At 56.9% G+C, this 16,393-nt stretch overlaps 1 protein-coding gene across 1 annotated transcript; it reads right to left on the bottom strand.

The window, feature by feature from the left end:
• Positions 1 to 892: 892 nt before the first annotated feature.
• LOC102988943 (ephrin type-A receptor 10) lies at positions 893 to 15,893 on the bottom strand (the record flags this gene model as incomplete). The annotated part of the gene is made up of 12 exons (XM_028485498.1): positions 893 to 1,007; positions 1,155 to 1,310; positions 1,895 to 2,088; positions 2,305 to 2,454; positions 2,715 to 2,918; positions 3,157 to 3,218; positions 3,680 to 3,865; positions 5,062 to 5,187; positions 5,335 to 5,396; positions 8,952 to 9,060; positions 13,180 to 13,351; positions 15,760 to 15,893. Coding segments are annotated over 12 exons (1,670 nt in total), but the record flags the coding sequence as incomplete, so codon positions are not given.
• Between the last annotated feature and the right edge of the window lie 500 nt (positions 15,894 to 16,393).

The raw sequence follows: 16,393 nt of genomic DNA, 5'->3' as shown, positions 1-16,393 counted from the left end.
CCCCGACTCCTCACTAGGTCTCGTTTTCCCCACCTGTACGGTAAGGGTTGGACCAGCCTGTTAGAGAGAGAAGCTCCGTCTCTGAGAGTCATGTCTTCATCATCCCCCAAGGCTGGGGAGCAAAGCTCTTGGGGCCCTGGGGGGAAAACTTCTCTCCTCATGCTCTTCCCAGACGTCCTGGCCGGTGAGTTTTAGAAAAGGAAAGCAAAGGGGGTGGGGGGCACCTAGTGGGGCCTCAGGGGAACACCGGGACCCTCACCCTCACTCTGAATGGTCAGCCCAAGGGTGGGGGAAGCAGAAATCAGCTCCTAAGTCCGGGGCCCTCGGGGTCCAGCCCCTGAGCTCAGCACCACCTTTGCCTGCCTGGGCCTCGGGACCCGCGTCCAGACAGGGCCCAGCTGGGATACAGGGAGCTGAGGCCCCATGGCCCATCAGGATTGGCGGCCAGGCAGCTGTGGTCACCAACAGGAGCCCGTCCATCAGGGACCTGTGCTGCCTGCTGGCCGATGGTCTGTGGGAAAGTGGGGCACCCTTTGGAGTAGGCCCCAGACCCCAGTGGGTATGGAAGACAGAAGGGCATGAATCGGGCCGTTTAAAGCCATGTCTTCCTCCCTGCCCCTGCCCACCTTGGTCTCTGAGACCCTGCATTTCCTCCCACTGTTATCTCAGGGATCCTCCCCAGGTTTTGAACCTTTTTTCCAGGGGGACTGAGTCAGCCAAGGTGCTCAGACTGGGGGAAATGGGGGGAGAAGGCAGGGAAATGGGGGAAACCGGGGCTCCACACAAGCTCTGGGAGCTCACTTCTGCACGGGTGGCGTGCAGCTGGCGGGGGTCCTGGGCAAGGCTGGGGGCTGGAGCCCCCTGGGGTCCTGGCCTGGAAGAGTGGGGCCGCTCACACCTGCACCCCCCGGCCCTGCAGCTGGAGCACCCGGGCCCGCAGGGCACTGATCCCGCTGAGGAGGTCCTCCCGGTGTTCCACCGATGAGATGCCCAGGCTCACCAGGTCCCTGCGAAGAAGGGCGGGTCAGACCCAGCTGTCTCTCCCCCACCTTCTGCTGTCTCTCCCACCCCCTGCCCGGCCAGGGAACCGGAATCAGGACCGGCTGGGCCTCCCATGCTGGCAGGGGCAGGGCCCCTGGGCCCCCTAGACTCACTGGGCAGTCATGACGGCCACAGCCTCCAGGCTCCCATAGCCGGCGGCAGCGAAGCTGTCCTTGTAGCGGCCCAGGTCCAGGGCCTCCAGCCACGCGCCCACGGAGCCAAAGGATGGGAAGGTGGAGAAGGCACGGTCCGCCAGGGGCGTGGGAGGCCTGGGGAGCAGAGGAACAGTGGTCAGTCGACAGCAGGGACCTGGGGCCCAGGCCCGGTCACTCTCCTGAGGAGAGGCCGTCTGAGAACGGACAGGAGAAGGGGAAGATGACCGAGCCCTACGACAGGCCTGGCTCACACAGGGTTCTAGGTATCCTCAGTAAAGGCACCGGGAGTATCTGGAACAGTCTTGGGTAGGATGCACCTAGCAGAGTTTGGGAAGTGACTGGTATTGGGGAAAACTAACACTAATTTCACTTATTTATTGGCACCACAGATATGTTAGGACCATTACCACATTTATGTATGTGGTCACTGTACCTGGGATACGTGGGGCAAAACCCAGGACAAGCAGAAGTGACTAAGATGAAACGTTACACATGCCTAAGGCAGGTGGGAGTGTTAGATCTCTCTGGGGTGCCTGCGTGAGTAGTCGTACCTGGACTGGTGGGGGAGGACAGGTGGGGCAGCTGTACTTGTACATGGTGGCGGGGGGGCATTCGTGGACAGGTGAGAGTTCTGCTACGTCTGGTACGGTTGGAGATACATGGGAATGCACCTGGGACAAGCGAGGTGACAGCTGTACCTGGCACAGGTAGTGTCGGCACACTTCGGGGGTTCTGGATCCTGCACCATCTTGCTCAGGAGGCCATGGAGCTGGCAGAACCTGGGCCGCTCACCTGGGTCCTTTTGCCAGCAGTCAAGCATCAGTCGGTGCAGGGGGGACGGGCAGTGCCTGGGGGGTGGCAGCCGGAAGCCATCCTCCACGGCTTTGATCACCTAGGCCATGGGGGCGGCGGGCAGACAGGAGGTTTTAGGTCCCCCAATACACACACTCACCCCATCCCGAGCAAGGCTCAAGTGGTGACCAGGCAGGACTGGAAGCAAGCAGACAGTGCAGAGGGGCCTGGGGCTAACGTGTCAAGGGTCAATGGGCAGAGGTCAGGGAGCAACAGGGTCAGAAGGCAAGGAGCAGAAGCCACGGGTGTCACTCACGTCGTGGCCAGACATGTCCCAGTAGGGCCGCTCCCCAAAGGCCATCACCTCCCACATGACGACACCGAAGCTCCAAACATCGCTGGCGGAGCTGAAGTGGCCAAACTGAAGCGTCTCGGGGGCGGCCCACAGTGCTGGGCTCCGGCCGCTCTGCGGGCAGGCAGGGAGGTCAGGGGCAGGAGGGGACCAGGTCACAGCCAGCGTTCCCCACCCGCAGGGCCACAGATCCAGCCCCACCTGCCGTCTCCCCGGCTGCTCATCTAGGGAAGGCCCACAGGCTGGCCGCAGGCGAGGCCCACACTGGCACGGACAACTGGATGGAGGGGCAGGAGTGACCCTGACACAGCCAGAAAGGGGGATGTGGGGAGATGGGGACTCCAGGGCAGTTTGCCGAGGGAAGGGCTCCTCACCATGGTGGTGTAGACAGCCTCTGCTCGGTCCCGAGGTCCCCGCCCAAAGCCGGAGATCTTGCAGATGAGGTCGCTGCTGACCAGCACCCGGCGGGCCGCCAGGCCCCGGTGGACGTAGCCCATTTCCGACAGATACTTCATGGCCGACGCCAGGCCAGGCAGCAGCCCCATCAGTTGCACAGCCACCAGCTGGCCCTCATGCCGCTGTGAGAGAGGAGGAGAGCAAGGCCAGGCTGCACTCTCGCTTCCCCTGTTGCTGGGTGACCCCAGGGAAGTCAACTGGCCCTCTCTGGGCTTCAGTTTGCCATGTGACCTGCCAGGTCAGCCTGGCCAGTGGGCATCTTTATAGGGAATGAGGCCAACCCCAAGTCCCACCAAAGGGAAAAGTGAGGGACCAAGAATATCATGGTCATCAGTACCCCGCAGGGCCCAGGCCACTCACCCTGAGGAAGCCGTCAAGGGCCCCATGGCTCATGTACTCAGTGACGATCATCAAGGTGCTTCCTGTACCCAGGGAGGGGAACACACGCTAAGGTGCCTGCTGCCCTCTGTGAGCACATGTGCTCCCCCACCTGGGCCCCAGACCCCGCCAAGATGGCCAGAACCAAGGCCAAGCTCCCTGAGACTTGCCACCCTCCTGCCCAGCCCAGGACCCTCTGTGCAGAAGAACAAAAGAAGTGTCGTCTGAGGGGAACGAAGGCCAAGGTGAGGATCTGCTCCAAGTCAGCTGAGGGCGATCACTGAAGGTCCAAGTGATCCAACCCCACCGAGTGTCACCACACGCCCAAAGATCACGCAGGGTCCGAGAGGCCACCCAGAGTCAGCGAAGGAGAGCTGAGCCCTTCTCTCCATGGTGGGCAGCGTCAGGGCTCCCTCTCATGACTGAGCAGAGGGCCTGGGGGCACGGCACACCTCCCCCTCCCAGCCCATCATCTCCTCCCACACTGGTGGAGCGCGGGCCCTACCTCGGGTGACGACGCCCTCCAGCCGCACCACATGGCTGTGGTCGAACTGGCCCAAGGTGAGGGCCTCGGCCAGGAAGCTGAGCCTCTGCAAGTCGGAGCAGCCCTCCCTCAGCGTGTGCACGGCCACGGGGAGCTCCTGGCGGCCCGGAAGCTGCAGGCAGCCGAAGCACAGCTCCCCAAACCGCCCTGGGGGGAAAGTGCACCTCAGACTCCCCCACCAAGGCCGCCCCCTCGGCCAACCTGGGCAGGGTGAGCCGAGGAGAAAGCAGCTTCTGGATCATGGGCCGTTTCCAGCCTGGGACTTGGGTCTCCTGATTTCAAATCCTGGTAAACTGAGTACCAGCCGTGTGACATGGGCTTCTGCTCTTTCCCTCTTTTGGCCCCAGTTTTCTCCTCTGTGAAATGGGGAGTCCTCCCTGCCTGCTTCGGCGGGAAATTCCAAAGCCTCAAAGAGAGGACACCGCACGTGCCAGCACATCAGAGGCCCAGGGTGACCCAGGAAGGGTAACGATGACATCTGTTCTGCCCCTTTCTGGTCTCTACCCAGCGAGTCTGCTGACAGTGCCAGGGAAGAGTGTCAGGCTCCTGGTGAAAGCGCTGCCTTAGTGCAGGGGCTGAGGGTTTGCAGACAGGAAAAATGGAAGCGAGGGGACTGACCGTTAGAGAGCACGCACCCACTGTGAACCCGGCCCTGGGCTGAGTGCTGGAAAGCCCCCACATCAGCTCTGTCTGAGGCAAATATCATGCCCATTTAACAGATGAGAAACAGGCTCAAAGCAGAAAAGGGACGTACCCCTGGTCACACAGCTGGTCAGTGGTAGAGCCAGGACTAGAACTCAGGTATGCCTGGTCCCCAGGCTTGCAAAGGCCCCTCCCCATCGTCCCTTGAAGGCCTGGGACCAAACTTCTGCCAGTGGCAGTCTGCAGAGCCAGCTCTGAAAGGGCCTGAATGGAGAGAATTCTGACCTTGGGGACAGGCAAAGGGTAGGAAGGCATGGTCACAGACTCCTCTGCCACCTCCTTCCCTGGATCCTGGTGGACGGAGGTCCAGCTTGATGTGGAGGGGGTGCTTCCTGGTCAGGGTGGGGACTGGGTAGAGGCGGGGCCTCCAGAAATGAGGGCGGGACTTGGGTGTGGAGGCGGGCTTACAGGATAGAGGCAGGTGGGGTGAAGGAGGGGCTTCTAGAGAGGGCGGGGGTGCGGAGGCTCAGGGTGGGGACTGGGTAGAGGCGGGGCCTCCAGAAATGGGGGCGGGACTTGGGGTGGAGGCGGGCTTACAGGATAGAGACGGGGTGGGATGGAGGAGGGGCTTCTAGAGAGGGCTGGGAGGGGGCGGAGGCGGGGCTTCCCAACGCACAAGGCTTCCGGAGTGCCTAGCTTGCCTGTTCCAAGGCTCCTCTCCAGCGTGACGCTTTTCGCATCCAGCTCCTTGGCAAACAGATGAACAGCGAGCAGCGGGTCCCCACAGCTCTGGGGATCCACGAATGTGCGGCGAGTTGGGACTTTGACTGGGAACGCAGGGAAAGAGAGGGGGGTGAGACAAGGGGCCTCCACGACTGGAGGAGTGGGGGTTATGCAATGGCAGCAAGGAAGAGGATTGGGGGGTAAGGTAGGGTGGTGCCCGCCCCGCCCCGCATCAGGCCCAGACAACTCACAGTGGAAATACAGCTCCTCCTCATCATGGGCGTCCCGACCTCCTTTGCCATAGCTGCAGGTCCTGGGGCAGGGGGTTGTGGGTCGGGGGGTCCGTAGTCATTCTTTGAGCCAGGCTGTCCCAGCCCTTCCCATCTCACCAGTACCCAGGGCGGCACCTCTCTGTCCCTCCAAAAGGATAAGGTCTGTGCCCCAGGGGAGGGGCCTTCTTGTCCTACTGGCCTGAAAGCTTCTCCCCACATCACACATAGAACCCTAGCCCCAGACCTAACCCCTCACCCGCCTCTGCATTCCTAGTTATTTTCACTTTGAGACACAGTGTATTCTTGCAACTCCAGAGGCACCCAAATCCATGCCCTGACTTCAAGCCCAAGCTGCTCCCCTGCCTACAGCTGAACAAAACAGGCAGACCTTGTGTCCAGGGGCAGCTTTCAGTCTAGTCAAGAAAACAAACATTGAGAAGGAACCACAAGCCCACTCACAGGTCCAAGCAGAGAAGGGTGGTGTGCCGTGGGGAACACCTAACAGATGGATCTGACGTGGCCGGGGCCGTCAAGGATGGCTTCCTGAGACAGAGGCAGCCATGGACCAAAGGGCTGCATCATGATCAACAAAGCCACAGGCTGGCATCTGGGGCCCCCTGAGGCAGGGTCTTGCAGGCCCAGATAAAGACTTTGGTTTTACTCTGGGGGCAGAGGAGGGGCCCCAGAACCCCGTGGGGGGTTTTGAGCCAAGGTTCAATTTGCATTTTAGGAAGATCATCCCCAGCTGCTGCTGTGTCCCCGCAGGAGATGGCAGTGGCTCAGGCTATGTGGTGACCATGGACTCGGAGAAAAGAGGACTCAAGTCACATTTAGGTGACAGGGCCACAGTGCTTGGAGATGGCTGGAAGGCAGAAAGGGAGAGGGGGAAGGTTGGAACAACTCGGGTTCCAGCTTGCCCAGCAGGGTGTGGGGTGAACCAGTTACTGAGATGGGGAGTTCTCACTTAGACATTTGAGTCTGCAGGGCCTCTGGTAAAAGCAGGGACGATCAATGAGCAGGAAGTTAGCTATGCGTGTGTCTGGAGTCTGGCAGAGAAGTGTGCTCTGGAGATACAAGTTCTGGAGCTGGGGGCGTTGTCCAGGGAGAGGAGGGAGCCTGAGAAGTGGGACAGGGAACAAGTCTGAGGACCCCCACCATTTAAAAACTGGGTAGAGGAGAAGGATGCCATGGAGGAGATCATGAAAGAACCACCAGAGAAACTGGAGGGAAACAGAAGGGAAATCGGGGGCGGGGGTGGGGGGAGGTGGCGGGCGATATCACAGGAAGCAAGGAAAGAAAAAGTGGGGCAGAGGAGTGAGGTCACGTGAAGGCTGTAGGAGGAGGGGTTAGGGGAGACTGGAGAGAGATGACCACGTTTCGCTACCAGTGGGAAAGAGGAGGCTGTCCTGTAGTATGGAGTGGTCACGATGGCGGTGGCCAGCATGGGCTCTGGAATCTGCCGCCCGGCTCCCTAGGTGGTCCACTCTCTCTCTGTGGGACCAGGTGGCTGGGTTTTCTCTTTAATAAAATCAGGATAAAGACATCCATGCCTGATCACACTGGTGCCAAGAGCTTACTAAGCACTAAATAAATGTTAGCTATCATGTGGGGAAGAAGTGGACATTATCAATAGTAATGGATTCCTGAGATGGTAGGAAGTGTAGTCACAGGTAGAAGATCCTGGCCGGGAGAATGGCACCTCCTCTGGAGCAAAAGGAGGGGGAGGATGGATGCAGAGATAGGCAGGTGTGTAGACTTGGGGGCGAGAAGTTGAGGGGTTAAGGATGCTGTTAAAGAGCAGGTGCAGCAGACATGGCCGAGGGAGCGAGCTGCAAGGACGGGGAGTCTGCAGGGCAAAAGCAGAACTGGTGTCAGTATTTGGGGTGATGGCCAGGTCCACGTCAGGAGATGGGAGAGGGCAGCTGAGATGGAACAGGAGAGAAGGTCCGCAGAATCAAGGGAGTCAAAGAACGCAGAGGCCAAGGGGTGGGGCAGGTCCTCCAATGGCTACTGAAGTCATCCAGCACGGGAACAGGACTTCCATGAATGAGGGGAACACCTGGGAGAGGTAACGAGGGATGAAGGGGGCAAGGTTGAGTGGCTGGAGGAGTGGTGGCAGAGAAAATGAGAAGCTCCCGCTGGGTGACGCAAGATGGACTGGGGAGGGAAAGTGGAGGTAAGGTGCCCACTGCACAGAGCGGATAACGCAGAGACTCTGAGAGGAGGAGACGGCTGAGGGAGGTGTTACTGTCTGCAAAGCTGGGACACACGTGCTGGAGATGTGTGCCTCTCTGCCCATCAGCGCTAGACCAGGCAGATTCTCATTTTGGTGCCGTTTGATTCTGAGCAGGTTTTGAAATCCACCCCTGGCTTACTCAGCCTGCTCTAGTGCATCTGTCTCCGAGGAGCTGCTGGGCAGCTAGCTGCCCCTGTTCTGTAGAGTATGCCTGAAGAGGCCCTCCGTGCTCACCGCTCTCCGCTTTCCTCCTTCAGCCTCCCAGAGACCCTGAGCTCACAGCCAGGACAAGATGCTCTCAGCTCCTGTCCATTCCCGCTTTTCCAACAGGTCTCATATAAGGACCTTTAAGCTCTGTGAGGAAGGGGATTCTACTCTTGTCCTGCCTTCCTGACTCACCTGGCCCGGGCAGAGCTGGCTCCCAGACTCTCTCCTCCTCAGACACTTTCAGCACCTTATTCAAGACCAAGCAAACAGTCCCCTCCGAGCCAAGTGAAAGCTCGTGGTCCCTCCAGCCCGCAGGCAGTTCCAGGATGCTGCCGTGTGGCCCCCGGGCCAGCCCATTTCTCTCCTTTGTTCCCCCCACTCCAGCCTGTCACATGGAGAGTTTCCAGCCCCTCCAGTCTGCTGACCTCAGCCCCAGCCTGGAACCCACCCGGGGTGCCTCTGCATGTGGCAGATTGTGGCCCTGGGGAGAAGGGCAATATATATGCCATGAGATTTCTGCTGCATGCCAAAGGGCCGAAATCTTCCCTGAGCCAGACCCAAGCTCCACACCTTTGCCCCTCCTCCCATCCCCTTTCTCTGCCCACTCTCCCAGCTTCCTTCTGCTGGGGGTTGGGGGTTTCTGGCTTATGAGTTCCCCTCCCTGTTCTCCCTGCACGCGCGCACGCGCGCGCGCGCGCACGCACATACACACACACACACACACACAATTTCTGCCTTTCTTCCTTTTGCCTGTGTTGAAGGGCCTCCAGATCCCTTGGGGGCAGCGGCTGGGGGCCTCTGAGCGCCTCAGGAGGATCCTAATCACACCGGAGCAGCTGGAGCTTGATTCCATCCTCAGCGATGCCTTCTGACATTTAATGAGTTAAGGAGCTAAATCCCCTTCATCCCAGAGCAGCTGAGCTAGCTGCCGTGCTGGCTGCCACGCTGTCAACTGCAGGAGCAGGGGGTCGGGATGGCGGGGGGAGGGCCAGGACCACACCGGCCACGCCTGTATCTACACAGCGGTGTGCTCGCCCTTGCACATCCGCACAGGTGCAAATGCAGATACAGACACGGGTGCCTGTGAGCACATGTGAATGTGCACAGGGACATGGCCCATCAGGCATCATCCAGGCTGGGACCAGCCACCTACCTCCTCCAAATGGCCAGCACGCTCATCACAGAGCCCAGGACGAGGAGGGCTGAGATGGTCACAATGGTGACGACGACTGCGGGGCTCTGGTCCTTGGACCCCGAGGCAGCTGGGAGGGAAACCACGAGGTTGAGAGAGGCAGAGGACCAGGCTCCCGGGGAAGCTCCAGGACAGACTCCTGTCCTCACCCCACAGCAGGATTCCCACAGCACCTCCGCACTCGGCCCGGCCTCCCGGCGGCAAGGGACCAAGGCAGCCCCACCAGCCACAGTGGCACCTGGAGCTTCCTCCTTTCCCAGGGCAAGGCACTTCCACTGCAGCCCAGCTCTGAGAGAGAGGAGCAGGCATCCAGACAGGCAGGCCCTGGACTCCCTTTTTGCCTTTCTGATGCACAATGAAGGTAGCTCTGCAGGGGGATGGCCTCTCATCCAAGCTCCCCAGCCCCAATCCAGAACTGTCACCAGCAATAATGATGAGTTAACATTTAACGCACACTTGCTCCATTCAAGACTAAGTGATCCAAGCCAGTAAGGTGTTACTGTTTCCATTTTATAGCTGAGGAAACCGACACTGAGAAAAGTTGTGTAATTTGCCCAAGGTCACACAGCTAACAAACAGTGAACCTAAGATTCGAACCTGATTCCTAAAGCCTTTGCTTTGAACTATTTCCCCAGGGGAAGAGCCAGGCTCTCAGCCCCATCCATCCATCCATCCATCCATCCAACCATCCATCCATCCATCCAACCATCCATCCATCCAACATGTGTGCCAGGCTGGCACTAGTTCTGGGGAGATAGCAATGGATGAGCCAAAATCCCTGCTCTGGAGGGGTGTACCGACCAGTGCGGGAGACAGAAATGAAAAATCTTAACTGTAGAACGAAAAAAAGAAAGAGAGACATGAGCAGAGCTGAGCAGAGGCATAACAGTTTCTTCCTAAAGCCAGCGAGGAAGGTTTGCAGAAATGGCGTCATCTGCACCGGACCTGGAAGACTGAAAGCGTTGTTGATAATGTTTCGATGCACCTGCTGGGTCTGGAAAACGGCAAGTCATCCCATGTGGCTGGGAAACAGACTGCCTGGAGGCAGAGAGGCAGATGCAAGATATGAAGGTATGAAGCTGGAGGGCGGGAGAGTGAAGGGAACTGGGGGAGGAGACAGAACCGGAAGGTCCCTGAACGCTAGGCCAGGAGTATGAGCCAGGATATCCTGAGTGTGACGGGATGGGAGCAATAGACAGAGTTCCTGCCCGCTGGGAGAGGAATGAGGGGACCTGCTGGGCCGGGAGCAGGGAGAGAGGGGAGGTGCTTGAGAGAGGTGACAGCTTGGGGTAACTGTCGAGAACGGGGAAAATGCTGCTCAGCCCTGAAGACTAAACTGAGATTAGAAAAATGCAACTCTGCAGGCAGCCTCGGCGAGGGACAGACGAGGACAGCCAAGCCTGGGGACTAGCGGGGCAGGTGCAGCACGATGTCCGGGGAATGAGGGCCGGCAGAGGTGGGGGGTGTTTCTGCCGGGAGGATCTGTGCTCACTGGGGCGAGATGACTGTGGGGACAGGAGGGGCTGAGAGCCTGGGAGATGAGGTCAGATCCCAAGAGCTGCTATTAGGATGTCACAGAGCAAGTGAGGAAGATGGATAGAAGAGGAAGGGAGAGTTAGAGGCCAACAAGGTCAGGGTCAAAGAGAAGATTTCAGAGCCCACATTTTCAGAGATGGGGAACTGGGTCCAGGGTCCAGCTGGTGGCAGCAGGCGGTAGAGGACTATTTGCCAAGGACTATTTGAAATGAAGTATCCATGTGGACGCGGAAACTGAGGATGGGGATAGAAGTGGCTGTGGTCCGCAGCCTCTGAGATGGCCCTCCTGGATGCTCCACCTCCTGGTGTTCCTTCTTGAGTGTGGGCTGAACACAGCCACTTGCTTCTCATGAACAGAATACGACAAAAGTGATGGGATGTCACCTCCATGATTAGGTTACAAGAGACTGGCTTCTGTCTCGGGTGCCCTCTCGCTCTCTCTCTCTCTCTCTCTCTCTCTCTCTCTCTCGCAGTCTCTGGAAGAATCTAGTTGCTGGGTTATAAATAGCCCTTGGAGAAGCCCAGGAGGCATGTGCCGGTTACAAGAGACTGGCTTCTGTCTCGGGTGCCCTCTCGCTCTCTCTCTCTCTCTCTCTCTCTCTCTCTCTCTCTCGCAGTCTCTGGAAGAATCTAGTTGCTGGGTTATAAATAGCCCTTGGAGAAGCCCAGGAGGCATGTGCCTGCCTCCTGCAAACAGCCAGCAAGAGCCCGAGCAGGGGGGCAGACACCCCCTCCCCACCCCGCCCCAGGTAAGCCTGGCGATGACCGCAGCCCCAGAGGACACCTTGATTGCAGCCTTTGAGAGACCTGAGACAGGTGGCACCCAGCTAAGCCTTGCCCATATTCCTGACCCAAGGAAACCATGAGATAATAAATGTCTGTTGTTTTTGGCCGCTGAGTTTTGGGGTAATTTGCTACACAGCAAGGGATAACTGATACAGCAGGGAAGCGTGGTCCTTCCTCGTGATCCTGATTTGGGGTCACAGCTCACTGAAAAAAGTACTCCGCAGATTGAAGAACCACTCCCCATAGCCAGGGCCACAGCAAAGGAGGCTGGCCGGAAGCTGAGCAGTGTATCTACCAACTAAGAAGCACCAAATTAAGGGAAGTCATCAGCCCTCTTCAGCTACTGGCTCCCAGCTCCTGCCCTCCGCCACACCCTCTCCAGCCAAACCTGCGAGCCTTTGTTCTGATGGCTTCCTCTATCCAAAATGCCTTCCCTGCCCACTTCCACACACTCAGACGTTCCCCAGCCTTCAAGACACAGCTCTAATCTCTTGCCAGCACCTGGCCGAGGTCTGGCAGAGATAGGCATTCGAGCAAGAAGTGCTGTTTCCTTTCCCAGAACTCAAACTCCCTCAACATTTTATCTCCACCTCCCTTTGGGCTCAGAACTCTTTCTATCTTGGATTAGACTCATGTAGCAGGTTGGAAAGAATTATTATCTTGACAGCTGGTGCCAGGATGCCTCTTAGGGGGAACTGCCTTTGTCCGGGAAAATACTTTCGTGAGCTGCTCGGGGTAGATAGAGGTGAGATCCGGAGGGCTGGGTTAGCAGCAGGAGAACAACAAAAGAGAGCGCTAAATGCTCTGCACGCATCAGGAGCGGGAACTGGGGGTGGGTGGGGAGAAGAGGAACCAGGGGAGGGAAGCCAAGGGAGGAGGGGGTAGCCCCATACCATGCCGAAGAGCTGGAGCTGCTTCAGGATTGGGAATATCTGATGTTCAGCTTTTGTTTTGCTTTGTTTTGATAAGAGCTTTATTGAGAAATTATTCTCATACCATACAATTCACCCATTGAAAGTGTACAATTCTCCTGGTGTTTTTTTGTTTGTTTTTGCCCGCACTACGCAGCTCACGAGGTCTTAGTTCCCTGACCAGGGATTGAACCCAGGCCCTGGCAATGAAAGCGCCGAATGCTAACCACTTCTCCTGGTGTTTCGTTTTGTTTACCGCTGCAGGTGCAAATCCCGTCATGTGCCCCAACCCTCAGGGAAGGTTGGATGCTAGGATGATAGATGTCAGGGCCTGGCAGTCCAGAGGGTGAGCTGGGCCTCACCCCTCTGCTTCACACTGTAAGGCCTAGTGGGAAGACGGACGGGGCCCACGTTTGAGTCTGTATCATGGCAGAGACAAAGCAGCAGGATGGGAGCAAGAATTTAGCAGTCAAGGGCAAGAAGTGACCAGGAGACAAAAATTTCTCCCAAGAAAAGAGAAGAATCTTGGAGAGGGCACAGGATGTTTCCACGAGACATGGGAGGTCCTGACAGGCAGGGAGACACCAGCTGAGACCTGGGTTATAGTTGTTCATGGGCCCCTCCCCTGTGAGTTCCTCCAGGACAGGTACCCAATCTAAGCCACTAGTTGCTGGATTCCAAATTCATGCTTTTCTTTTTTTGGCCACACTGAGCAGCACATGGGATCTTAGTTCTCTGACCAGTTCCACCATGCCCCCTGCAGTAGAATCGCAAACTCTTAACCACTGAACCGCCAGGGAAGTCCAGCCAAATTCATCCATTAATTAGGTTGTGACTGAACTGTTCTGCAGGTTCCCTTAATTGCACAGATAACCGCCCCCACACACACACGCCCCCGTTTGCCTCCCTGCTCCAGCCCCGGGCTGGGTTTTCTCTTCACTTGACATAACACTTACCCTCCCCCGGGGTCTGCACTTCAATGCTGGGGTTGAAGCTCTGGGTCTCCCAGGAGGGCCCCGGGGAAGCCGCCCGGATCTGAAAGACGTAGCGGGTAGCCGGCTTGAGGTTGGTGACGGTGACCGCAGGCTCCCCTGTCTTCACCGTGGAGTAAGTCTGCTCACTCTGACCCTGGGGAGGGACCGAGAAGTGAGGCCCAGACCCAGGGCTGGCCCCACGCTCCTGGGAGAATGTCGGTGGAAAGGAGTAGGAGGAGCCTGGGCTGGTGGAATAACTCCACTTGTCTTGAGGAGATCCCACAGCTTTCTTCCATAGGATCACCAGCCCCTTTCTCCACCACGAGCTCCCACCCATACTCGGTGGTACTTGTAGCTGAGAACAGCCCCACCGCCAAGTAAGAGAAACTTTAGAGAAGATGCTGGCCTTCATAGGGATGCTAGGATGAAGGGCATCAGGGCCTGGCAGTCCAGAGGGTGAGCTGCACCTGACCCCTCAGAGGAAAGAAGAAGACAACGAGGCCTGACACCTGCTCGGCCCTTGTCGGATCACACAGCTTTTCCTTCCCCTTGGCATCGGACTTTCACAATGCCCTGCAAGGCATGGATTCACAGATAAGGAATCGGGCTCAGAGGGGTAGAGAGGCTCTCCCACAGCCCCCAGCAACGGTCCACTCACTGCCGCTGCTGGGCTAGACCCTATAGGAGCCAACTTCCTACAGTCCTCACAGCAGCATTCCTGTCTCCTTTAACAGGTGAGGCTCACATCAAAGAAGGGTTCGGGTGACACCTTCTCGATTCCTTCAGGTCCCGTGCTCTGTGCTCTACATCATCCTGCCCCCAAGACATCTGATAATGGTACCTGCTGGACATGCTGCCATTATTTTGTCTCTGCCCACACCCCCTTATTAGAGCCCCTGCCACACTCACAGCCCCCAGAGGTACACTTCCCCTATACCTGTGGCCCCAGTTCTAGGGCCATGGTATTCAGGAATCAGGGAAGACTCTGACCCAAGCTGGGCCAATCAGAATCTCCCTTCCGGGCATTTGAACAAACCACCGAAAGACAGTGCAGTGACTGCATGACCTATGAGACAGGAAAGGCTCAGGGCGGGGAGGGGGAAAGGGTCAAGGCTGCCAGCCTCGGCAGGTGCTAACAGCAAGGCCCCTGCAGAGGAGGTGGAGCTGGTGCACAGAGAGGAGTCGGCTTGAGGAGCTCGTGACACCAGCCACACTTCTGGTCATTGGGCTCCATGAGACGTTCCTCAAGGCTTTCAAACACAGCCCCTTTTGTACTGGCTCCTCTTTTCAAGGGTTTTTGTTCCCAGCAACGTCAGACTCCCTAAGGGCCTGGAAGCATCCACCCAGCTCAGTGCTGGGACTGTATCTATGCTGTGATCCCCAAGTGTCAGTTCAATGAGCCCTTTGTAAGCAACTGCTGCGTGCCTAGCTCCTTCCCAGTGACCTGCGCTGTGGTCTCCTAGACATCAGGGATCCCCAGAGCTCTTCCCTGACTTCTCTTCTCACTCATGCCCCCCTCCCTCGGTCATCCCTTCTGGTCCCTTGGCTTCAGCTACTATCTCTATGCTGAAAGCCCCCAACTCTCTCTTTCTCTCTCTGTCTTTCTCTCTCTCTCTCAACTCACAGCTCTCCAGACTTCTCATATTCAAAAACTTTGACTGATTCAGCAAAGAACTCCCTGGAGTCACTGAGGAGGGAGTGAAGTCCTGACACATGTAGTGCTAAGTTGAAAGCAAGGTTTCGCTTTAATGAATACAATTGGCAACAAGGTGAGAAACAGTTTAACTGCAGATTACATGTCAAATTCAAACAGTTTGAATTTAAATTCATAAGTTTATTAACTTATGCGGAAAAGAGCCAGTGGATCTGGATGTAACTCCACTTGTCAAACCATGGTTGAGCTACAACCATAGATGACAACAGATACAAGAGGTCAGCAAAAATCAGCAAGAAGTATCCTGTGAGAACCAATTGGCGATATGGAGTTTACAATAAGGAGCGCTGTATATTTTCTATTCTTATTTGTAAATGATGGTTACACATTCCTCACGTCAGCAAAATTATAATAATAATACATACATTCATTGTTCTGCAGAGCTGGCTGCTAAACGTTTACCAACACGGGGGCCCCATGACCTAGCAATGTGCTCCCACCGTGGGACCTTTCTGTAAAATTTGAAACAATGTATTTCTGCATTCTTTTTCTTAAAAGGATTGCAAATTGTATGTACATGATTCCGCCACACAAAATCTGGACCAGTCCCCAGAGAAGGCTTCTTGTCAACTGTAAACACTAGGCAGAAGTGGTGAAAATGGACATGATGACCAGTGATGAACGGAGATGGGGGGAAAGAGGGAGAGCAGTGGGGTCCATGGTGAGGACAGGACAGGAAGAAACCCCAGCTGGGGAGGCCCCTTAGGGGGCCTGTGGAAATGTTTAGAAAGAAAGTAAGAAGGACTTCTGCTGGGAGGCGCTTATGAAGAAAAAAGGAAGCCAGCGGGTGAGGGGGGCAGATCACAGCCAGGAATGCAGCCCCAGGTCCCTCCCAGACCCCGACTCACCTTCTCATAGTATCTAATCTCATACTCCGTGCCGTTGGCCCCAGGGGCTCCAGCGGGGATGGGCTCCCGCCATGACAGGGACACACTCTGGGGCTCCACTCGGTCCCTGCGGATCTCATCCTCCTCCCATGGTGCTGAAAGTAAGTAATGCAAGATTCTGGACCCAGATCTGACTGTGGAGCAGGGACAGGGGCTGGAAAGTCTGGGCAAGCGGGGATTAGGGGCGGGGCTACTGGAGTCAAAGAAGCATGACCAAAGGGGCTGTGGGGGACAGGATGCTCCTGAGGCGCGGGGCTTGAGGGATAGCGTCTTTGAGGGACTAGAGGGAAGGGAGGCCCCTCTCACCCCACAGCTCTCTGCTTCCCTGGCTCCTAGGGGGAAAGTATCAGGCCACGTGCTGCTTGCCCACACCCTATACTCCAGCTTCCCTCATGCTGGCTGGTTCTAATTCCCCAGGCTCTTTCTACACTCTCTGCGGTTTGGAGACATTAGACAGCACAGAAGGCAGGAAGACAAGCTACTTAACTATTCTAATAGTCTGGGCAAGAGGTAATATACTCAACAAACTGGGAATAGAAGGAAACTACCTCAACATAATAAAGGCCATATATGAAAAGGCCACAACTAACATCAT

Source organism: Physeter macrocephalus, unplaced genomic scaffold (assembly GCF_002837175.3).
Source record: "Physeter macrocephalus isolate SW-GA unplaced genomic scaffold, ASM283717v5 random_422, whole genome shotgun sequence".
Classification (NCBI taxonomy): domain Eukaryota; kingdom Metazoa; phylum Chordata; class Mammalia; order Artiodactyla; family Physeteridae; genus Physeter; species Physeter macrocephalus.
This window is presented reverse-complemented; position numbering and strand designations above follow the sequence as displayed.